Consider the following 25,636-nt stretch of genomic DNA (forward strand, 5'->3'; position numbering starts at 1 on the left):
TTTAAATATTAATTTGTTTAGATTTACTATATATGCCATGACTTTAAAATAGTTATTGTAGGACATTTCTGGGCTCGAAATAAGCACCAGGTTCCATGGGAAGATGGGGAAATGTTCCCTTTCCCAGCTCTATAGGACTGCAAGATTACTATCTTTAAAATCTGATATTTCTATGTTCAGTTAAGGAGATACTTGAGCAGGACTAGCTGCTTCAGCATCAGGGTTTCTTCTGCAAAATGGAAGTCTGCCTAACAGTTTGCAATGAAATAGCTGCACACAAGTCCCAGTTGCTTTAATTAACGTTGAAATTCTTGTAATTTTGATGTTTATGAAATACTGCCAAATGCCAATGCCTTGCCATATTCTACAGGGATAATATTTTGACAGACAACTACAAAAGGAAGTCAGTTGCATTTCTGTATTATATATTTTTAGTACAGAAGTGGACTTTTGGGCTGTATCCTAATGCATTTACTTGTACTATTTAAATTTTAGACAAAGTTAATAGAAGAGGAAACACTAGAATACGGAAGTGGCTCATATTTAGACCAAAGGAATTAACCATAGAGAAATTACTTTTTTCTTTTTCTACTTCCATAACCTTCTTCTTCCACTCGTCAAATGTTGGGATGTCTCCTGGGTCCTTTGGGGTTATTACTGATGTAGGGTCAATTTCTCCTGCTTTTTTATAGTCTTTCTGCAAAACAAAATAATCAAGCAATATACAGGATTCAGGTTTTTAGACAGCAACATTAAATCAAGAAAATACAAAGAACTGCAGTGCTTTTTAAAAACCAAACAAATTCCAAATCAAAATAATATTAAATGGACGAGGTGGAGGAGTTAATATCTTTTATTGGACCAAATTCTGTTGATATGAGAGAAGCTTCTGAGCTTACAAAGGGTTTCTCTGCAGGTTTGGGAAGAGGAGCTCTTTAAGAGCATAAGACTGGCCATATTTACTCCTGAGGGCATTCTGCGCCAAAAAATTAAAATTGTATTTTTAAAATTATTTAAAGTTTTAAAATTAAAAGTATTTTAAAATTCTGCAAATCTTGTCAAATAAATGCGGAGGCTCCAGCAAGGCATTGGGGAGCACAAGCCACTAGCTGCAGAGGTGGGAGATCACTGTGTAGCTCCCGCCCCGGGACACGGACTCAGTGGTGAGGCTGCAACCAACCCTGACATAGCGTAAGGACAGGGCCTGCCCCAGAAATACCCTAGGGCCCTGCCCCTCCATGCCAGGTGCACCAGGTGTGGGCAGACAGGCTCAACAAGGCAGGAGCCAAGTGTGGAGGGGCTTAGTGTGGGGGGCTCCAGGTGGGAGTTGAGGGGGGTCTGTGTGGGGCAATCTGGGTGCGAGCTGCTCAGTGGGGGGATCTGGGTGCGGAGGAATCTGGATACCCAAAGGCTTCTTGGGAGGTAATGGGGGCAGCAGTAATGGGACTCTGCAGGGGGATCCAGGTGAAGGTGGTTGGGGATCCAGATGCTGGGGGAGTGGGACTCAGTGAAGTGGGCGACCAGGAACAGTGGTTGGGGCTCACTAGTATGGGGATCTGGGTACCTCATTGGGGTGGTCCAGGTGTAGGGGGAGTTGGGCTCAGCAGGGGGACTCTGAATGGGGCAGGGACGAAATGAGGCTCAGCAGGGGGATCTGGGTATGAGAGGGTCTGGATGCACAGGGGTTGGGTGGATGGGGGAGCAGCTCCCTGTACAGTGATCCTTTCCCCTGCAACTGAGGAGCCATGGGTGCAGGAAGTGGGAGTGGGGGGAGGGAGGCTTTGCAGAGCTTTCTACAGCTGGGAGGGAAATCTGGGGGTAAGTCTGATCCATCCCCCGATGCCGCGCAGAGAAAGAGGAAGTCCTATCCTCCCCAGCCCAGCCCAGCCAGGTCTAACAGCTGAGCCCGGCATAGGTAGGAGCCACCAGCCAGGTCTTCCCCAGTCCTGCCTCCTGCCCCACAGTGATTTATCTCTCTACCGGCTGCCCTGGGCATCCAACGCATACTGCTAGGGAGGATCATATGACCCCTCTTGTGGCTTCCTTTTGCTTTCCCATCAGTGTCATTTTTCTGCGGGGAAGCAAATAAATCTGATGGGCATAAATTTTGTGCATGCGCAATGGCGCAGAATTCCCCCAGGAGTACATACTGGGTCAGACCAAAGGTCCATCTAGCCAAGTATCCTGTCTTCAGACAATGGCTAATGCCAGGTGCTTCAGAGGGAATTAACCAAACAGGTAATCAAATGATCTTTGGATTACCTATTCAGGTAAATATAAGGTGAAACAGCATAAGTAGTTAACACATTCAAGGGACCATTCAAGGTGAAGTCGCCAGTTAACACCTCTCCAGTCATTGGGGGGTGGGGGAGGGGGTGGGGAGGGAAACTGGAGGGAATGTTAAGTGGGTTATAGATTGTCGTAATAAACCATAAATCCAGTGTGTATATTCAGGTCATGATTTTTAGTATCTACCAAAGTTATGAATTTAAGCTCCCAGGTTTGTCTTTTGAAGCTGTTGTGCAGTTTTCTTTTGTGGATGAGAACGGAGAGGTCAGACAGATGGATCACTTTGTGAAAAAAAAGCTGTTCACCCACAGGTGATAAGGTGTTTGTGTCTCATTTTTCTGAGAGTTCATTTGAGAGAGAGTGTAGCAATTGACTTGTTTCACCCACAGTTATTTGGACATTTAGTGCACTGGATGAGGTATACCACATGTTGTAATAGACATATGTAGAACCCATGGATCTTGAGAAGTGTATTATGGGGGTATTGATTATTGCAGAATAAAGATGTTTCTGCAGGTTGCGCATCTGTTCTGGTAGCGTCTCGTGCCACTTTGAGTTGGTGTGTCCTGGTCTATGGGGAGCTTGCTTCTGATGATGAGCTGGGAGAGGCTAGAGGGTTATTTGAAGGCCAGAAGAGGGGGTTCAGGCATGATCTTTCAGAATGGGGTCCCCAAAAAATATGCATTACAGTTTATGATAACCTGTACAGGTTCCAGTGTGCGGTGGTAGGTGACAGCTAGAGGTATGTGGTCAGAGGAGGTTTTTATTTCTGTATTGAAGCAGATTCTCTCAGGGTATTTGGGTGTCCTGTTCCATGATGCAACTACTTCTCTGGTGGAATGTCCTTGTTCGGTGAAGATTGTTTTAAGTGTGAAGTTATATATCCCAGACTTTCAACTTGAAGCATATTCGGTGGTATCTGAATGCCTGGCTGTAGATAGCAGATTTCTTGATCTGTTTGAGGTGCTTACTTGATCTATAAAGGCAGATGTGGTGATCTGTGGATTTCTCATACATAGTAGTCTGGTGGGTTTCACTGTTGAAGCGGATTGTGGTGTCCAGGAAGTTGATGCTAGTGTGAGAGTGTTCTACAGAAATTTTAATGGATGGATCATGGTGGTTGAACTTGTGGTGGAAGTCTGAGGGAGTTTAGGTCATCTGTCCAGAGGATGAAAACATCACTGATATATGTGAAGTATATCACTGATTTTGTGGTGCATTTTTCCAGAAATTCTTCAAGGTGACCCATGAAGAGGTTGGCACATTTGGGAGCCATCCTAGTACTTAGGGCTGTTCCCATGGTTTGGGCAAAGTATTTGTTGTTGAATGTAAAACTTATGGGTGAGTAGGGTGACCCGAGGGCAAGTGTGAAAAATCGGGACGGGGGTGGGGAGTAACAGGTGCCTATAAAAGAAAAAGCCCCCAAAATTGGGACTGTCCCTATAAAATCGGGACATCTGGTCACCCTATGGGTGAGGATGAAAATGGATGAATTTGGCGATGTGCCGCGGGTGGAAATCAGAGGGTTGTCCATTATCTTGTAAATATTTGAGGCAGACACACATGCCATCATTGTGAGGGATGTTGGTGTATAGGGAGGTGACATCCATGGTGCAAAAAAGACGGTGGTCTGAGCGAGGTTACTAATGTTGTGGAGTTTCTGGAAGAATCGGTTGTGTCCTAGAGGAAGGTGGCTCTTTGCGTGGTGAATGGTTTGAGGATGGTTTCTATGGGTCTGCCTGGATTCCCTGGTTTGTGTATCTTGGGAACATGTAAAAGGTGTCTTGGTTGGATTTGTGGGAGGATGAAGCTGTGGAGTTTCTCTTGGAGTAGTTTGGGGAAGAATTTCATGATATCCTTAATTTCCTAGGTAAATTGGGGTGTACAGTCTTCTTTGAATTCTTTGTAGTGGGTGGTGTCGGAGAAATGTCAGTTGGCCTCATTAATGGAGTCATGGTTGAGGACTACGATAATGCCTCCTTTGTCTGTTAATTTGAGCACTATTTGGTGGTTGGATTTCAGGGTCTGTATACCTGTCCCCTTGGCAGTGGAGAGATTGTGGTGGATGTGATGTTTGTTAAGGATTTCACAGTCAATTTTTTTCCTGAAGCAATCAACATGATCAAGAGTGTGGTTTTGTCTTCTCTGTGAGGTCCAGTCAGACGATTCTTTTTTCTTATGACTGTCAGTCGGGACATGGTAATTGTGGGTGGTGTCGCCATTGTTGTGAAAAAATTCTTTGAGGCAAAAGGCAGCAGAAGAACTCTTATAGTTCTCCCCATGTTTAGTATGGTATCAGGTTCTGTGTCATCGCCGAAGTTCAATCCCTTGGAGAGTACAGATAGTTCAGCTCTGGTTAGAGATAATCTTCATAAATTCATGATGTTGGGGAGTTGTGTAGTGTCCACGTGGCAGGTCCTTGTGCCATGGTTTCTCCCAGAGATGGCATTGTGTGGGCTCTGGAGTTGTAGCTGATTCCACTTTTTGTGTTGGATGGCGGTCATCAGGGTTTTTTTTAATAGTTGTTTTGGGGTTCTTGCATTATTTCCAAGTAAGTTTTGTGACTTTTTCTCTTCCAACAGAAACTGCCCATTTTACACAGAAGAATGGGGCAGTACAGGGGAGAGAAACCATTTTTTTATATTGAAAAGAAAGTGCTTTTTCTGCTGTAAATCAAATTTGTTTTTTCCCTTTACTGTTCTCCCAACTATGAGATAAAAGATCCTCGTTTGCCACCCTCCTGGTCAGCTTTCTACAATTTTTTTTAGATTTAGAATATCAGCCCTTCCTCCTCTGTGATGAAGGATCTTGGCAAGATCATTCAATGACCTAACTAGTGAAATCACATCACACAAGGCAGTAATCAGAACTACAGATCAATCCCCCAAATGAAGGGAACACTAATTCTTAAAGCAAGAGAGAAATGAAAACCTGATACTTAAAACTGAAAAAAAGCAAGGGGGGTTATGAGTTTTTGAAGAAATCTTTGAGGCAATGTACATATCAAAGCAGAGGAAAAGGCAAAAAGATAAGTTTACAATTTAAACACAACTCCTGGATAGTTTCTTAATTCTGTGTGTCCTGCCAGAATATTTCAAGTTATATTACATACCTCCCTTTTCAAGTTATCTGAAGCATTCAAAGCAGATTTCGCCTTCTCTGGCCCATTTTCAGTTGCTGCAACCTTTGACTCAAAGTCAGATTTAGTCATCTTTCCCTTGCCATGTGAAGAAGAGATGTTCTCTATATGCTGACCCACAAGGCTGAAAAATACACAAGAATATTAGAAGCTATAACAAACACATTAAGCAGTTTTATAATCTTCATATAACATTTAATATATACTGCATATGAACTTGTACATGAACAATGGATATAGAAGCAAGCAGAGCAGGTGAATGACCATGTTGCAAAGCCAGCATAGCAAAAGACATTGAAGTTATTTAGGCTCACAACCTACTTCAATACTCACCTCTCTGGTGGACTGACAAAAGAGGAAGGCTCACTCTGAGGGTCAGCCTCAAGTGTCCCACCAATATCACAGTCAGGTTCTGACTGCTCAGCTTCACTAGAGCTGACTACAGGGATATCAGCACGGGAATTTTCTATTGCACTGAAGGGAAAGAAATAACATGCTTTTTACCCTTCTGATATTAGAAGTACCCTGCTAATCAAAGAGGTAAGTTAATGAAGCTATTTTGATAGAGAAAAAGAGAGAACACATATATATGGTACCATGGAAATGTCAGTCATGTATCTTGTAAGTGGATGAAGAAAAATATGTAATGTTATGCCACTACTTTGGAAGTGTATTGCTCACATCAAGGATGATCTATTTCCCATCTCTATTCCATTTGCCATTGTACAAGAAGCAGCACACAACATCGGTCTTATAGACAGCCCAGTCCCCCACTCTCAAAAGACTCCATTAAGACATCTTAACACTCTTGCAGTAGTGAATTTTCCATTACTATTACAAAATAAAGAGGGAAACTATCTCTTCTGTCCAAACTTTGCTTGGGCTGGGGGAAAGGGCGCTGTAACAAGCTCATTTGTGAGATTCTCAGGGTGAGCCTTAACCAACACAACTTGGAGCTGCCTGACTGGCTGCAAGTTGCACCACTGATATGGTCTATGAAGAATCCTACACATCAAAGGGGAAATGTACAGCTGAACAGAGCACTGTCATGCCTCTTATGCCAGGAGGGGGTGGCATGAAAAGACACAGGGCCTGGCAGCAGCAGCACCACATGTGTGCTAGCAGGCCATTCCCCTATACTAGGGAAATTCTCTGCTGACCAAATGATGCTGCATTACAGCCCCTTTGTGCCACTGTGTAAAGGGGCCACAACTGTGCTAAAGAATCTGTCCTTGTGTCTTGATTATTTCCTTTCCAGAAAATTTGAACTTGCTAGGTCAATAAAAGCCCATGGCTGCCTTTCATCAGAGATGAAGCAGAAAAAAAAATGGAGAGAGAAGAGGGAACAAATGAATTTTTGACTGGTTCCTTTTTGCCTACATTCATACAGGGTAAGAGTACACAATGGTCTATAACAAGGGTCCTCAAACTTGGGGTTGGGACCCTTCAGGGGATCGCAAAGTTATTACATGGGAGGTCAAAAGCTGTCAGCCTCCATCACAAACTCCGCTTTGCCTCCAGCATTTATAATGGAGTTAAATATATAAACAAGTGTTTTTAATTTATACTGGGGGGGGGTCACACAAAATTAGCAGAGCCGTGCAGGCGTGCATACTGCACTCAGGGTTGTGGCCATAGGCGGGCCTGGAAGATGGCTGCTGCGGGACGAGGCTCCTCTCTCCCAGCCCAGGTGCTGTTACAGGGAGAGATGGCTGCGGGGAGTCCTCTCTCCCTGCTGCAAACCCGGGGCAGCCTGCACCTAAAACTCCTCATCCCCAGCCCTACCCCCAGAGCCCTCACCCTCTTTACCCCAACCCTCTACCCCAACCCTGAGCCCTCCCCGCCAAACACACACACACGGAACCCCTCGGCCCCACATCACCTCCATTTTGGTGCACATAAAATTAATTCCACAATGGATGGGAAAAATTAGAGGGAACATTATCTATTAAGGGTGATAAATCAGAACTAAGAAAAGCCTTTGCTCTGCCTCTCATATCTCAGCACTAGCAATCTTCACCTGAGGCAGTACAAACATTGTCACACCAATATGCTGACACTGGGCTGCAAAATGCTGTTCCCTCCCTTACCCCCTCTCCTCCAAAGCATAACAGCAGGTTACCAATCTAAAGGCTGAGTCTTTCAGTTTGCCATCTGGTGCTACTCCTACAACGGAAGCAGCAACAGGAAACAAACATTTAAGGAACTAATTTTGGCACCTTTCAAATGGAAATGCTAAATGGGAGAAAAAACCCAGACATTCAAAAACTTATTCTTGATCATGCAGCAAAGGGATCTGTCTATCCCTGCGAGTACAAAAGGAGGACTACTTATTATCCTGTTTAAAAGACTGATTTTACCAGACAGGTTCATTTAGGATTAGTGTTAAATATGAATCTTGAAAACCAGTGGTTATAATTACCAGTTATTCTGTCCATTACATTAATAGCTATTTCCTTTAAACCCCTTTCGGTGGCAGAGCTAGGTGAATCATGCCTTTGCATTAAACCTCAAATTCAGATGCCAACGTGTAAAAGCTAACTTGAACGTATTAATATTAAATTGCTCTGCACATTCCTGACCCTACAAGACCAAGAAGATGAATGAACAGGAAATGTGAATATGAATAATCAGTAATTCAATAAAATATGGTGCAACTATTAACTGAAAAAATCTTAGGGTATACCTTAACTTTATTAGCCACAATGAGAATTTTTTTTCACAGAAGATATACATGTGTAGTTTACATATATGAAAGAGTAGAACGAACACTAGGCACATGTACTTTGTTCTGTTTAGTCATTTACAAATGTAAATTGTTAAAAAAAACTACTACAAAATATGTGCACATCATTTGTTCACACTGAGCGCTAACTGAAACTCAAGTCAGAAAATAAAGTTTATATAACCATAAAATCTCTCCTCTTAGTCAGATGGCAACTGATTTTTCTGAAAGGTGTCTTTGGGCAGAGATGAATCATGAGCCGTTTCAGGTCCAAAAGGAACAACTCTTAAGTTATTACAGAGTAAAAACAGGAGTTTAGATGGAATGAGTCAGGTATGTTTGTGGTGGTTCTAATGTCTCATACTAACAGAGAAGGCAGCTAAACAGGAAGTTCACAACTCAATGCTCACAACAACAAAATAAGATAGCTATACAACTTTTTCTTTAACATCTTGGACTATAAAAGTGTTTGTTAAACTTCCATATGTTGTCTATGATTGAACACATGCTTCTTAAAAGCATCTATATAGAAAGAAATTAAAAGAGTCATTTTCTGTTGATTAAAAAGATTTCTAAGTGTAAAGAAACATTCACCTTCTCTTGTCACCCTGTTCCTTCTTCCCTTATTTATTCACGGAAGCCAATCCAAACCATTTGAAAATCATGAATCAGGCCCCATAATATCATTGACTAGCCCTAAAAACCACGATTTTAAAAACCATGTTTTAAATTTGCCTTCTCGTTTCAGCCTTTAGAGCTCACTTTTTCCAGCTTTTCCCCAGCCATGAGGGCTAGAAATGTTTTTAATGAAAGGTGAGTCTCATGAAGTTATATGACTCCATGAACTAAGGGGTTAAGAAGCCCACTAGGAGTGCTGCCAGCTCTTGTGATTTTTACCAGGAGTCTCTAACATCACTGGCATAGAAGAATATCAGTGAATGCATCAGGATGCATAGGGCAATTAAGGGACAAAAACTGCAACGGAGGCATTTGGGTTTAGGATGGAGCATATGCTCTGAAACTCCACGAGGGGGGTGGGTCTCAGAGCCTGGGCTCCAGCCTGAGCTCCAGTAGCTACACTGCAATTTGTAGCCCCACAGCCCGAATCAATCAACCCAGGCTCTGAGACTCAGTGCTGGGGCTTTTTTATTGCAGTGCAGACGTATCCTCAGACTTTAAATTTTTTTTAACTGATTACATTTAATGAGTCCAATTTATTCTGATTTTTCTTTAATCTGTCAATTTAATGATAGTGAGTCAGGCTTAATTTGTTCGGCTCTGCCTAAGTACTGCAGCAGAGATTTTTCAGCAAAATGATTAGCTGAGCATTGTTTTAAGACCCTGATGTGTCTGTGGGGACTGAGGGAACTTTGCAAGAGAAGCCTAAATTCTTATGCTAGGGCTTGGTGCTCTGGAATTTTACAGAACTTGAATTCTATAGCGACCTTCAACTTTTTCTTGTTATTTTCCTGCATGTTGTGTCGTTATAGAGTGGGCAGCAGAGTGATCCCTCTATGTCCCAGGAATGCCCTTTGAAGAGACTGCTTCAGAGCCACGCAGCCACTGATAACCTAGACTATGATCCACTGGGATCATAAGCAGTACAGGTACTGCTGAATTCTTTTAAATGAAGATGTTTTGAGATCCCATTTAAGCGGGGAAAAAAAGTCTCCTGCTGTCAGAACAGAGAGTTTAGGACAGCCCTGTTGCTGCTGCCTGGGAATAACAGAATTCTTAGAGACTTATCTCCTTAAGGGAAACACTATAGCCCAGCAGGGAAACAGTTCTGGTGCTACCCCTGCCCTATTTTCTGGCAAAGCCTATTTGTGAGGGCTAGCAGCCTTTAACAGGGAACAGATAAAGACATGTATTTTTCAGATATACTATGCAGTGTATATCGAATACAGTTAGCAAGCTTGCTATTGTGAAATGAAAAAAATATTTCAGTTCTCAGTACATATCACTGGTTTGATAATCAATATTGACACTTCAGGCAAACAGTGCAGGACAGGTACACTGCAGAAGTGGTACAGTCTATTGGAGTAGCCTTGCTATCATAAATCAGTATGTAGCAAAAATAGTAAGAGTGTGGTAGGCTGAAGTTTGCATAATACCAACAATAGTTTCCGCCACTGTAAATCAATGAGTAAGCTGTCGCCATGGAGATTTTGAAGAACTGATTAAATACTTTCAGGTGGCATTTTCTAACAAAAGCATATAGCTATGAGAATGCAACGGTACTCTAGGCAAGCAAAATCCCAAGACCTACACATTATTACAACCAATTCCTCATGCCTAAAAATTTAGGAGGGCCTCCTATTTGGGGAAATACTATTTATTGCAATAAAGACCAAAATGGTAACAAAATAAAAGGCTTACTCAGGCTGCGAGACTGGAGAGATCTCTGAGGTAGATGAACTGGAAATGTTTTCAATGCTTGCAGCTACGCTAGAAGAAGCTTCATTTAAGTCTACTGAAGGTAGTGTCTCAACCTGAGGCAGACTTAATTCACCCATTTCTGTAGTCTGTTTAAAATATTAGAAATCAGTGCAAAATTTGAATGACTTCTGATAAGTGAGATGTAATGTACATTTCTCCTGTATTTACATAAAAACAGACATCTGAATTACTGATCTCTTCGAAAACCGAATACACACACACGAAAGTGAGAATCTGACACCATAAAGGAACATTGCATGCTTTCATTCATAAGCAACATACGTGATACTAAATGCTACTTTGGGACATGTTTGCAACTTTTGTTTTATACCCAACAATACAATTGGGAAATTTTTCCTATTAATGCTATATTTCTAAAAATTGTAACATTTCCCCAAACCAAGAACGTATACCACTTTTTTTTAAACTAATAATGCCATTACAAAAATAAATAAATGTTTAAGCAACGGAATTAAATTATATTGGAACAGGAATATGTTTAAGGTCTCACATTAAGAGCAAAAATAATTTATACTACCTAATGCTTTCATCTCAAGGTTTCAACACATTTTACAAACATTAACCTTGACAACATCCCAGTTGAGATGTAAGTATTTTAGATGCATTTTTCATACAGGAAAATAAACAAAATGAGGTTCAAACAAACAAATAGCTTACCATTGGTTTTAACTCCTAGTCTTCTATTTTAGCTACCCGATCACATTGACTACACCATGCAAAACTATATAAACTGCAGAATACATTTGCAGATGTGCCTGTGGTAAGTGCAAAACAGACCAGAGTATTTCCTTCAGGAATGGAAAGTACTCTTAACCAAGCGCCCCTACTCATCAGTTGGATTAGCTTGCGTCATTACACTAAACACAAAAAGGCTGGGAAGGATTTATGATGGAATTATATCTATAACCTGAAATGCAGAGTTAAATATGTTAGCATACTTTGTCTTTTGACCCCTAGACAGTATGGGGTATATTTTAACAGAAATCAAATAACTTCTCTCTAAACTTTAATTTTTATACAAAGTTCTTGAAGTACATTATTATGCACAATCCTGCACTCTCCATTGAAATGCAGCCACCTTAAAGATGGAATGTAAGAGCGGTTTAGAAAATGAAGAATACTGCATTTAGGTAGGCAAAAAGTACTACAGATTCATAGATTTCAAGGCCAGAAGGGACCAGCACAATCATCTAGTCTGAGCTGCTACATAACACAGGCAATAGAATACTACCAAGTGGCTCCTGTTTCTAGCCAAACAAGTAGTTATGTGTTTGAGCAGCTTATAGAAAGACATCCAATCTTGATTTAAAAGCTTCTAGTGATGGAGAATCCACCACATGCTTGGTAAGTTGTGCAATCGTCAATTACCCTCACTGTTAAACATTATACGTGCTGGAATTTAATAATAAAATGTGTTGGTCCTTGGGTTTTTTTCCCCATATGAAAAGTGACACCTCCAGCAGCTCTGTGCCCAATATCTCCATGCAAGTAAAATGCAATATAAATAGTTATAAAACCTTGAAACAAAAGTGAAAAGCTCAAACCCATTAAATGTTTGAAAAATGTACCAAATGAAAAATGAATGAAAAAGCTTGCCTGGCGATCTTTTGTGCAGTCATCAAGTAAATCAGTTTCTCTAGGATAACTGTGTATATTTGAGTCCACATGTTCTAAAGACTCCATTCCAATGGGTCTGCCTGTTTCCTCCTAGTACATTACAAAGTAAAGAAACAATTGGATAATAAATATTCATACCATGCTTGAATTTAAACCGTGTTCTATTAAAAACACTTTCCCACTATTGATCTTGATGCAAACCTTGGAGTATTTTACCTTTCTAGACCTGAATAACCAACAAAAGAATAGCTGAGTTATGGAACATCTGAAGACATGTCTTACACACTAATGTATATAAGCTAAATGCTCTTAAATCGTTGTCTGTACAAGAAAAGTCACACCAGTTTAAATAATTTTAGTTCAATTAAGGGGTTTGCACTAAAACACAAACCAATTTAACATTTCCTTAAGACCTGGTGTACACTTAAGATTTAGGTTGACACAGCTACAGCACTCAGGGCTATGAAAAATTCACATCTGAGTACTGTAACCATGCCAACCTAATCCTGGCGTAGATCCAGCCAGGTTGACCGAAGAATGCTTCTGTTGATCTAGCTACTGTCACTTAGGGAGTGGTGTTCCTACAGTGATGGAAAAACCCTATTTGCTGCTGTAGGCTGCATTTACGCTATGGAGTTATGCCGGCACAGCTATGGTGCCACAGACATGCCACTATAATGTGGCCTAAATCTGTTTAGCTTAATTTGACTCAAGATAAACAGTCTTAACAGTTCTTAAATCTATGTAAGTGTGTCTGTTAGGGGTTTATGTCAGTTCAACTAGATAAACTGCTATAACTTCTCATACAGAAAATAATTTAGGGACTGTATATGCGGGAAGTTACACTCTTGGCTGGATCAGCGAAGGATATCTGAGAAATTGTTTACCTATAGTTGCAGTTCTTTGAAATATAGTCTGTATATATTCACAAGCTTGAGAAATGCATGCCTTCATTGTATATGCCCACTTGAAAAATCAGTGGTTCTGAAGGCTAAACATGCTAAATGTCTGAATACACAAAGAGAAGCAAGGCTATATAATGAACTGTAGCTCCTAACTAACCCTCAGTTGGTTAAGACAGACTCCAAAAAAGGAGGAAAGCAAGCATGGATCTGCATATGAAATTAATCTTGCACACTTTCAGGTAAGTGACCTCTCTTTCATGTATTAGCCGCTCAGATCCCCACTCTTGAAAGATTAACTAGCAGAAATTCCTCTAAAAGGAGGGTTAGTCAAACGCTGCAAGATTGCCCTCCTGAATTGAGGAGTTCTGAAGACCCAGTCAAGAGTAATATGGTAAAGAATCAACAACTCTAAATTGCATCTTCATACACAGAGTCATTTCTAAAACAAGCTACAAAAGATACTTTGGATCTGGTGGAATGAATTTAATCTCTAGGTTTAAATTTTAGACATCTGCTTCTGAAACAAATCAGCATTCTAAGGGAATAAGGGTGAAGGTGGTTATCAGAAAATCAGTACAAAGTGTACAAGGGTGGTTTCACAAACTCAAGCCCCACTACAGATCACTTGGCTCCTTCTTTGAGTACTGTGCGCATATTACATTAGCCATAAAATCAAACTGGGGCATGAAGGGTTAGTGACAAGTCCCATTTTTTATGATTGTGTAGTTTTGTTCATTTTAAACTTTATCTTGTATTCTTCTAGCTGAGGTCATCAGAACTGCAAGGTTGTGCACAGAGTGGATAAAAAAACCAATGATTTAAAAGAAAATCAGATTTTTTTGAGAAAATGCTTTTTGAGGAAAAAACCTATCTAAAAATAGTTTTAATTAAGATACATTATAGCTCAAAGATATCTCATCATGGAATAGGGATTATAAATTCTAATTCTATAGTATGAGACAATATATTCATGTAATGTTTACAAAAAGTTTTGTAAATGAGCTCCAATAGTACATGGATTAGAGAGACCCAATTTTATGGGGTTCCACAGGCTTCTGTATAGATTTAGGTTAATCTACACAATGGGACTCAGTGCTCAGTCTAGCAGATAACATCAGAGATGTTTAGTTTTGCAGTTCTCAAACTAGATGCGTCTCCCCAGAGGTAACATGCTTGTTAACAGCAAAAATGTTTTTAAATAAATAAATATATAGAGGTGAGAAATAACAGACCTCAACAATATTGTCCCTCTGCAAATTTGCGTACACAGAGTTAATCCCTTAACTCTCCCTAAAAGTGCAAAGTTTCAGAAAACTCAATGAATAGCAGATTGTTGGGGGCAGAATAGATCTGGACAAGAAGTCTGGAGATAAATGTGAGACTTGAGGGACATATAATATTTTAACAAAACAAGCATATATATGTTTGCTGTTGAAGAAAAAAATCCAGAATACTTAAAGTTGTTGTGGTAGTTAAATAAAAACAATTTAAATGTCTGTCTGGTGATGTTCTCCTCCTAATACAGCATGGCAAGAAAAATCTTCCAAATATTAATGATTAACCTGTTGAACTGGAGATAGTTCACCTCCCACTGACTTCATAAATATCTGCTTCAATTACCTTTGGTAAATGAAATCAAACAAGCATTCATTTTCTGATACAGCTGTAAAACTTATCTGAAAAGTTTTCAAAATAAATCATTGTTTAAAAATGTACAGTGTGTACATTCTAAAAATGAAACCTACATCTATCTCTGAGTTGTGAAGAATATGTTTTCACAACCAACAAGAATGCACTTTTATGTAGAAAACCATGCTTAAAGCGAGTCTTCCTGACTAGTGATTTAAATTAAATCCACCCTGATTGTGCATCACTTAGAGCACAAGCTGGCAAAACTACAGTGAGCCTGGACATTGCATGATCTAAGAGACAGAGACACGGTGGAAGTTAAAGAAGAAGATTTTCTAGATGACTAGCCCTAGGACCTTAGTTAATCGGAGCATTCAGTACATATTTTTTAAAATCACTGATTGAGAACCAATCTTAAAATGAGGACCACCACTAGCTTTGCAATTAGTCATGTGATATTAAGCCCATCTACTGAAAAATATGCAAACCTCCACTGTACCTTTTCGTGGATGTTCTCATCCTCATTTGCCAGGGCATAGTTATCTGGAGAGTACTGTGATGTAGATGAAGGGCTCTCGTTACAAAAAACATGCCAGCTGGGAAGCCTGTTAAACAAAACACAGACAAAACAGGAACTAAAAATTGAAGTCTCATTTTAAATACATACATTAATACACAGATTATTTCACTCAACCTTATTTTTGTTTGTTCCTATAAAGTACCTGGATATATTAAAAAAGCCCAACACTTTGTTAGGCTAATGATGATCCTTTGCAAGCAGTGCTAGGAATCTCACTTCAGTTTTACGAACTAATCTCATAGCAGGATGGACTAGGAAGTTAGCTCTGAAATATACTTGTACTTTTTACTGACTGATTTGTAATTAAGAAGTGTAGTCTATATAGGCCAATATTCACTCATTTCTTGTGCAGTGCCATCAGTGTGCTTAGTGGCTCAGGGTGTTCTATTCATCTTAGAAATAGACAATGCTTGGGCACGTGGGATATTACATTCTAAACTAGACTGACAACAGTCAAAGTCTAAGTTTCCCCCAAACCATTGGCCCATCGGGCTGAAACAGTTAATTTCATAGCCAACAGTACACAAGGAAGTGATGTGGCCAGCATCATGTCTGACCACCTTTGACTGCCCCAACCTAATGGATCAGGTATCCACTCTGCAGCTGGGTAAACTGGAGGTGGCTTTTCAGTATGAGATTGAGTAACACTCGAACCCACGACCTTCAGGATTGTAGTCAAGGGATGTGGCATTGACAGACGCAATCTCACAGTAGTACAGAGTACTACTTGCCCACACAGAACATGCAGAATTTTTCTGATCAAGAGATACAAAGCCTCTCATTAGAAAGTTCAGATTTTTTTTTATAAGTAGTTCTCAAAAGAACATTTTAGTTTATTATCTGTAACTTACTTTGCCAGAATGGTAAATCCAGTGATTATGGGCACTGTGCAGTAGGGAACTCCTACCCACCTGGCTATAAAGGCATCTGATATTTTTTAATACTTCACAGAAAAATACTCCCTTAGCACACCAACTGCATGATATCACAGCCTAAGGAGATGCCTCCAGAGCTGAACACCGGAAAACAAAAAGCACAGAATGGAAGTTGACAAGATACTGACTAGCTATCATTAAAAGGATACATGCCTCTCTAAAATTTGAGATTTCTTTACCTTTTAGTCACAGGTCAGAAACCAAAGTTTTCTCCGTTGCCTATGCACAGATCAACTGACGATACTGTACCCTTGGGCAGTAGCAAACAGTAACGAGCAATAAAGATAACTACCATACCTAAAAACAGGCTCTGTTGTCCCATACAAACTGAAAATATAAACAAACGTATTTAAAGTATATATTGTAAGTTGAGAGCAAACTGAAGGATGCTAACAAAGCTCTGTCAGGTAAAGAAAAGCCCAAGTTTTATAGTGCTTCGTGAACAAATATATGGTAAACCAGATAGTAGCTTTACATATGTGCTTGTATACGGCTTTTTTTTTTTTTCAGGGGGGTGGGGGGACGGCGGTTCATGAGGGAGTTGCACCTTTGGCTCCTTCAGGAGGAATTTTGTTAGTTGAGGATATGATCAATAGCTGTTCTGATCCAAGTAGATAAAGAAAATTTGATGTGCCCTTCGTGCTATATTTTCTAGATGTAGAAATGCAAATTGCCCTTTAACTTGCTTGGTAAAGAAAGATATTTAGGCTTGGATACCAAAAGATAGATATGATTTGGTTTACACAAAATTCTATATTTATTTGAGGGACAAACTCAGGAGCTAGATGGAGAACCTATTAGCTCAGAAAGAATTGAGGCACTCAAAGGTGAAAGTGGCTATATAAATGCCTAAACAGAGTGAAAAATGTTCTGAAGTGGTACGGAGAATGATAGCTGCCTGGAGACCAAGCAGGGCCTTAAAGCAATATGTAATGACAGCTCAGTTTCCATGTTATAATAGAAATGTCTTTTTAAAAGTTGGCTAACATTGTTTCAAATGATTTTTTAAAACAGCACTTTTTAGAATATTAGTTTTATTAAACAGTTTGTACTCCCAATGATACCTCTTACTTCAGTGAAAATGAAAAGTCCAATTATGCCACTAGAAAGTAAAAGTTTATTTTGGACTATTTTCTGAAATGTACATTAAAGAACTGTCAAGTAACACACTGAAACACATCATGCTGTACTTCAACTACAACTTATACTTCAGTTTCCAAACAAACTATTTCCTCTAATTATTCTAGTATCATCGACTTTGTATACTCCAAACAAAAAAGTTAATTCTAAATGAGCATGCTGGTAGACAATGTGACAGGTTCGGTCACAGAGATCCCCTTGGGATTGTCACCTGATGTGCTGAAATTACCTCTGAGCCCATTTTCCCTGCCAGCTTGGGACTTCAGAACCTGCCTTATTGAGCTGGACACACTAGCCTGCTGCAACACAGACCCAGGGTCTGGGCCACGCCCCCAAAGCTGCAGACTAAGTAAAAACAGCTCAGCGGGTTACCTGTCTCCAGCACCCAGACATCCAAATCCCAATGGGATCCAAACCCCAAATAAATCCATTTTACTCTGTATAAAGTTTATACAAGGTAAATTTGTAAATTGTTTGCCCTCTATATGAACTACTGCAACTAGATATACTTTTTATCTATGTAAAAGTCCAATCCTCCTTTGAAATTTGCTAAACTGGTGGACTCAATGACATCCTGTGGCAATGAATTCTACAGACAGACAAGGAAATGTGTCTACGCAATGGGTAATTAGTTTTCTATTTGCTGCCCTCAATTTCATTGAATCCCTCCCCCTTATTCTTGGGGTGAGAGGGAGAGAATGGAAGATCACTTATAACTCCTCTATACTATATTCATTACTGTAAGGTGAGCAGCAAGTGATCCCTATATTTAGGTTGCCTAACACTCTCCGTTATAAAAGATTTTTGTGATCTTTGACAAACCTTCACACCTCTACTGTTTGTTCTTTGACTTACTGAAATTTTTTTTTTCTGTGACAGAAGCTGCTATCACCACTATCACTTTTCTTCCCCTTGCATTCCTAAGGAAAAATGTTGGCACGGTGTCAGAATAATAGACATTCAAAGGCAGGGGTGGGCAAACTTTTGGCCCAAGGGCCACATCGGGGTTGCGAAACTGTATGGAGGGCTGGGTAGGAAAGGCTGTGCCTCCCACCCCCTATCCGCCCCCTCCCCACTTCCTACCCCCTGACTGCCCCCCTCAGAACTCCCAACCCATCCAACCCACCCTGCTCCTTGTCCCCTGACCAACCCAGGACCCCACCCCCATCCAACCCCCCGTGCTCCCCATCCCCTGACTGCCCTGACCCCTATCCACATCCCCGCCCCCAGACAGGCCCCCAAGGACTCCCACGCCTATCCAACCTCCCCCGTTCCCCATCCCCTGACTGCCCCCCCCGGGACCCCTGCCCCTTATCCAACCCCCCCACTCCCCGCCCCCTTACCATGCTGCTCAGAGGAGCAGCAGGAGCTCACAGCCCCACTGCAGCCAGCCACGCCGCCCGCACTACCCAGCAGGCCAGAGCACTGGTGGCATGGCACGGTTAGGCTGCGGGGGAGGGGCCAGGGGCTAGCCTCCCCAGCTGGGAGCTCAGGGGCCAGACAGGACAGTCCCGCGGCTCTAGTTTGCCCATCCCTGTTCTAAGGCCAGGCTCACCTTACCGCCAAAGCAGTAGCAGACATTGTACTGCCATAGTAGATGTGTGTGCATGGTGGGAAAGAGGGAGAACTGGGCCAGGTTAGAATCTCGCACCCAATCACATCCAAAACCCAGCAGTCTGTTCGCACCACCACCACCTCTGGGGAATAACCTTCCCTTCCTGCCAGCTAATTCAGTTAGTTCTTTAGCTCAAACCATGGTAATCTGCGCTGCAAAAATGAAGGTTCAGGATTCAAACTCTGCTTATGATGCGTTAACAGAGGGTTGTGACATTTGCACCTAACAGTTTGTTTTGTCCTATAAAAAAGGAAGTTACATATATAAACGTTAAGTTTTTTAAACGGCAAAGTCAAAAGATAGGGAATGCAAGATTTACAGTTGCCCACACAAACTTTGTTCTGACTCCTTATGTACATAAATTATAATACAGGCTTAATTACACAATCATATTCTTTCCACAGGACCCTTGCATCATTCAAGGGAGAAGAATTAAAGCTGCACTATACATCTGGCATTTCACAACCTGTTTGATTTTTCAACCTCCAATTGTTTTAATCTGTTAATCAAGTCCCTTCCTATTTCTTCTCTTTTTTGAGGTAAGCACTCAATACATTTTCTCCCAGGATCCGAATCACTGTTGCCCTTCTCTGAACCCCCTCCAATTCTGCCACATCCTTTCTGTGATGGGTTGACCAGTACTTCACCCAATACACTAGGTAAGGGTGAACTACTGGTCTATATAATCTCATTCCTTATACATCAACAGAGTTTGCTTTTTTGATTGCAGATGCAGATTGAGCTGAAGTCTTCTGTGAACTGTCAGAATGAAAAGCAGCAATTTTCCTACTATAGTTGTGGCCTATGTCTCTTAAAATAGGGTGTAATAATAAAAGTAGCGTCCATGATGGCTTGTGCTTAACAAAATAGACAAAGCATAGCAATGTAAATGCATTACTCCTTGGGGAATTCTGCAACAAAAAAATAAGAATTCTGCACATTAAATTTAAAGATTCTGCATATTTTGTTAAAACAAAAATATAATCATACCAGTTTCAATTATTTTTGGTCATTTATTTCAAAATACCTGTCAGCAAGTATGTCTGTAACAATATATACCACAAAAAAGATTGAGGAAATGTTTTTTGACAAATAGAGTCCTTACTAGGCATATTAATACAGAACTCTGAGTAATAATTCATTTAAACTACAATACTTGCACCCCCTCAGAACCAGTGCAAAGGCTTGAAAGAGTCAGGGGTAACGGAGGAGCTGAGGGAGAGGGAAGTAAATTGTTGGGAAGGAATCTGGGTGTGAACTTGGAGGGTTGTTGAGTATGAGTGGGGAAAGTATGGAACAGTGTTTTATTTTTTTATTATGGGGGGGAAGGGAGAGGAGAAGGGATTGTTAGGGATATTCCCCCATACAGACCCTGGCTGATCCCTAGCCTCTCCCATTCAGTCAGTCACATCTGTCCATGTTCCCATGTGTCCCTCCACCCCCACTCAGACACCCATTCCTCCCATCCCTTTATGGCTCTGTACCCACACCCACCCACTCCCCTGTCCCTATGTAGCTCTGCACCCTTCCCCCATCACGATGTCGCCCTGTGGCACCACTCCCATTCAGCTCCTGTCCCAGGCTGTCCTCCCCCACTAGCCCTTATGAGCCCGTCTGATCCCCACAGCATACCATGCTGTCTGTCTCCCCATAGTCCCTGTCTCCTGACCTGGCCTGATAGGTGCTGCGAATACAGCAGACTCTTTCCCTTCCTTATCTTGCTGGGAGCAGCTGCTGTGGTCTATCACCCCAGTGCCCTCTGGTGGGCAAAAGGTGGAACTGCAGCAACATTTCGGCAGAAGCTTTTTTCTGCACAAATAAAAATAAAGATGTGCCTGGCTCGTTAATTATGCACACAATAGCGCAGAATTCCCCCAGGAGTACTGCATCTATGGAACAGATTTTTCATAATGTGCAATCAGCTTTACTAACCAGGGCTGGACATTTTAGTTCCCAAGCTAAGCAGCTCAATTTCACTTCTCATGAAAAAACAAATCACAACTTACTTTTTCCCCCCTCCACAAGAGGTAGGGGAGAATTTAAAAAACAAAAACAAAATCACCACATGTACATAAGCCACGGCTTTGACCTCCGTAAGCTAGAGAAGCTAAAAACCAGAGAAAGGTGAATATAAATGGGTGACAACCAACAGAACAAGTTTTACAAAAACATTTTCATGTGGTTTGAAATGATTACGATTCTGTGGTGAGGATTAAGTTTATTCTAAAAATAGTACTAAAACCTTCAACACCACAATAGACAGGAGTAAATAACACAAGTGGTGTTTAAGTTAAAGTAATTTACAGAAACAAAGATCGAAAAGAAACGATTCGGAAAATATTTATGTTCCTAACTATTGCTTAACTATATACAATCACCAACCTCTGCAGTTTTGACATTTCAGTTCTATTATCACCACCACAATATCATAATTCAGGCACGTCAAACAGGCAGAATCATTCTTCTAATTTGAAATTCAGAGTCATCTTGCCTTCATGTTGCAGATATTCCCTACTTCCAATCTCCCCCCCCCCAAGAATACCACCTAAAAAGACACACAGAAGAGTGTTTTCAAATGGGGCAGCTATTTTACCCTCCTCTAGTCTCTAGCCCCTTCTTGGCACGTCTTCATCTGTTACCTTTCTCCTCCTACCCAAAATTCTAACCTATACCTCTCTATAAAAACTCTAATTTTAAGCATCCATTCAAAAACAGGGTCAAGTAAAGTCTGCAGCCTGCTGATTTGATACAATATGCCACTAAACCAGGGGTGGGCAAACTTTTTGGCCCGAGGGCCACATTGAGATTGCAAAATGGGGGTTGACTCCGCAAACAGCCTGGCCCCTGCCTCCTATCCACCCCCTCCCACTTCCCACCCCTTGACCGCCCCCCTCAGAACCCCCAACCCATCCAACCCCCCGCTCCTTGTCCCCTGACCGCCCCCTCCCGGGGTCCCCTGCCCCAACTGCCCCCCCAGGACCCCACCCCCTATCCAACTCTCCCTTGCTCCCTTTCCCCTGACTGCCCCAACCTGTAGCCACACCCCTGCCCCCTGACAGGCCCCCCGACCCACTCCTTGTCCCCTGACCGCCCCCTCCCAGGACCCCCCGTCCCTAACTGCCTCCCTAGGATCCAACCCCCTATCCAAGCCCCCGCTCCCTGTCTCCTGACCGCCCCCCCCCCAAACCTCCATCCCATCCTACCGCCCCCTGACTACCCCCCAGGACCTCCTGCCCCTTATCCAACCCCTCCTCCTCCCATCCCCTTACCATGCTGCTCAGAGTGGCAGAACAGGCTTATTGGAAAGTCTGGGAGGTGGGCGGGCACAAGCCGCACTGCCCGTGCAGATGCAGTGGAGTAGGGACAGCGGGGGAGGGGCCGGGGGCTAGCCTCCACGGCCAGGAGCTCAGGGACCGGGCAGGATGGTCCGTGGGCCGGATGTGGCCTGTGGGCCGTAGTTTGCCCACCTCTGCACTAAATAATGCTTGTATAAAGAAAACCAAGCAGATATTTCTAAACACTGGTTAACAGATGTTAGACTTGGAGATAGAGTATATTTGGCATATAATCTTATACTGAGAGTCACCTTCTGCTCTAGTAATCAGTGGCAAAATTTTATAGAATCCATTTGTGCAGGGAGTTAATTGTTTTGTTTGACCAAAAGGGAATCTTGCCCTTTTTTAACATGCTAACTCGTATAATATTTGCAGCTCTACCAGTCCAAGATACAGCAAACCCATTTAAGTAGTTCCTTAATGCAAATGCCTCTTCAAATGTTAGTAATTCCTTTGCCTCAGGCCAAACATGCCACACTATTGTTTATTATGTATCAGTGTGCAGATAGTATCAAACATATATTTCCACACTTATCGAGGAGTAACAAAATATACCTTGTACTTGAGTGAGAATAGCTAAAACTACCACCAGTCTTTTTCAGAATATCTGGACATTAAGGCTTTCTAGTCAATATTAAGATTTTATCATTCCCTGTCCTTGTTATTATATATTTCTCTTTTGGCATTAAGATTTACCCCCTCTCTCTGAATAAGTCACTGTTTCTAAGAGTCTCTGACCTTGCAGAAGTTTTTATATGACAATTCAAGTTTGCTACGGATGGTTCAATGACGACAGCAACAGAAACTATTTAAATCTGATAAAGAACAATGTGGCATTTTCACTGGTATATTTCTACACATGACTTTCCTGGATGCCCCACTGGATTCCTAAGGTTAAGAAGAGATACAAGTCCAAGTCTTGGCTGCTAGCCCAAGCTTACAAGATGAAAACTTTACCCTTCATATGATAGGCATGTGCTGTTCTCCTTTACTGAAGAGGAAGGAAAAAAACATCAGCTCACCACTTCTGAATAAAATAGTATGTGTGATGTTATGATTTAGCAGTGTTCCACTGACAACCAGGCATCCATAACAAACCAAGCTGTATTAGAATGTTATGATTGTAAAATCTGAGTGACTTTGAAACTGATGCTGATCTAGTAGACTGTCCAGTTTTGTTTTTTTAAACGTAGCTCTTAATAAGTTCCGCATTGTTTAAAGTCATTTAAAAGGTAGCAGTTATTCTTGATGCAGAAGACTATTATCTGAAGACACTATTAGAATAGTAGTAGTTTTTGGTCAAGGACCAAAAACTGAGTTAGCACCAAGTGAGTAGCCAGTGAAAGAGTGAATTAGACAAGTTAGCCAAAAGTAAATTGAACCCCTGTAAACATAATTATCTGATGGCATCCAGGATGGCACATGGAGATTCATCTGGTACATTATACTACAGGGACCTCCTCGGCAAAGAAAACCAAAACTGCTTTTTAAGGGATATTTTCTTATGCCAATACATTGTGAGATCTACCCATAAAACATGAACCACCACACCTTGTTCCAGACAAATTTTTTCCACTTTCCCCATAATAAAATGGCTTCATTTTTGGAGGCATATCAGATTGGGAACTTAAAGCATGAACTTGTTCAACACAATTTAAAATCAGACCTATGTTCAGGGGCAACTCCAAGCAGTGGGCAATGAAGCACAGAGTATAATCAAAAATGCTTATTTCCAGGGTCTTCCCACCTACTAGATAAAGGCATAAGCCCCTAAACTTCGCATCAGTTCAACCTAAACCCACCCAGTGTTAAGGAAGATGAGATAGGTTTTGAAAAAACACCAATATCAGGTAGGCACCTAACTGCCACTGGTGTTTTCAAAAATCTGTCCCATAGTCAGTGTCAGTTGTTTGAGGTTTTAAGAAAAACATCCTTGAAGGTCATAATAAATAAATAAATAAAAGGCTCCAGAGGTGATTCTGGCAATTGCAGGCCGGTAAGTCAGTACCAGGCAAATTGGTTGAAACCATAGTAAAGAATAGAATTATCAGACACAGACGAACACGATATGCTAGTGAAGAGTCATTGCTGCTTTTGTAAAGGGAAATTATGCCTCAAATCTATTAGAATACTTTGAGGGGGTCAGCAAACATTTGGGCTTGAGTGATCCAGTGGATATAGTGTACTTAGACATTCAGAAAGCCTTCACCAAAGGCTCTTAAGAAAAGCTCTCCAGTCATGTGAGAAGAGAGGAGAGAAGGTCCTCATGTATCAGTAACTGGTCAAAAGACAAGAAACAAAGGGAATAAATGGTCAGTTTTCACACTGGAGAGGCGCAAATAGCACGGTTCCCATGGACCTGTATTGGAAGCAGTCCCTGTTCAAAACTCACAAATAATCTGGAAAAAGGGGTAAATGGTGAGATGGCAAAGTTTGCAGACAGTAAGTATTCAAGTAGTTTTGTAAGTCCAAAGTTGACTGTGAAGAGTTAATGGGATCTCATAAAACTGGATGACTGAGCAACAAAATGGCAGATGAAACTGAATGTTGACAAATGCTAAGTAATGGCATACTGGAAAACAATCCCAACTATACAAACAAAATGATGGGATCTAAATTATCTGTTACCACTCAAAGATCCTGGAGTCATTGTGGATAATTCTCTGAAAACAGCTGTTCAACGTGCAGCAACAGCCAAAAAAAAGCTACCAATATTAAACATTAGGAAAGGGATAAATAAGACTGTAAACATAATAAAGACACTAGATAAATCCATGGAACACCCACACCTTGAATACTGTGTACAGTTCTGGTCACCCCATACAAATATATATATTAGAATTGGAAAAAGTACAGAGAAGGGCAACTAAAATGATTAGAGGTATACAACAGTTTCCATACGAGGAGAGATTTAAAACACTGGGACTGTTCAGCTTAGAAAAGAGGACTAAAGGGGGATATGATAGAGAAATATAAAATCATGAAGTGTGGAGAACGTAAATGAGGAAGTATTATTTACCCCTGCACGTAATACAAGAACCAGGGGTCACCCAATTAAATGAATAGGCAGCAGGTTTAAAACAAACAAAAGGAAGTACTTCTTCACACAATGCAGAGTCAACCTATGGCACTCATTGACAGGGAATGCTGTGAAGGCCAAAAGCAGGGGCAGTCAACAGGTCGACCATGGGTTAAATCTAGATTGCCAGACACTTTTGAACAGACCCCAAAAATAATTTTATTTACTTACTATCATTATTGGGATTT

The 25,636-nt window shown here is 41.2% G+C and overlaps 1 protein-coding gene across 4 annotated transcripts in view; it reads right to left on the bottom strand.

The window, feature by feature from the left end:
* The window catches only part of SUCO (SUN domain containing ossification factor), a 134,207-nt gene that overhangs the window by 40,929 nt on the left and 67,642 nt on the right, over positions 1-25,636 (bottom strand). For 3 of the 4 annotated variants that reach the window (XM_084637823.1, XM_084637821.1, XM_084637820.1), the window contains exons 2-7: positions 15,264-15,369; positions 12,210-12,320; positions 10,533-10,678; positions 5,762-5,902; positions 5,402-5,552; positions 577-697 (exon numbers count right to left, since the gene is read on the bottom strand). In XM_084637823.1, coding sequence (XP_084493949.1) covers positions 577-697; positions 5,402-5,552; positions 5,762-5,902; positions 10,533-10,678; positions 12,210-12,296 — 646 coding nt within the window. In that variant the 5' untranslated portion in view covers positions 12,297-12,320; positions 15,264-15,369. The remainder of the gene's footprint in view (positions 1-576; positions 698-5,401; positions 5,553-5,761; positions 5,903-10,532; positions 10,679-12,209; positions 12,321-15,263; positions 15,370-25,636) is intronic. The other variant, XM_084637822.1, reaches the window with a different exon arrangement.

Source organism: Lepidochelys olivacea, assembly GCF_965140295.1.
Source record: "Lepidochelys olivacea isolate rLepOli2 genome assembly, chromosome: 8".
NCBI lineage: Eukaryota > Metazoa > Chordata > Testudines > Cheloniidae > Lepidochelys > Lepidochelys olivacea.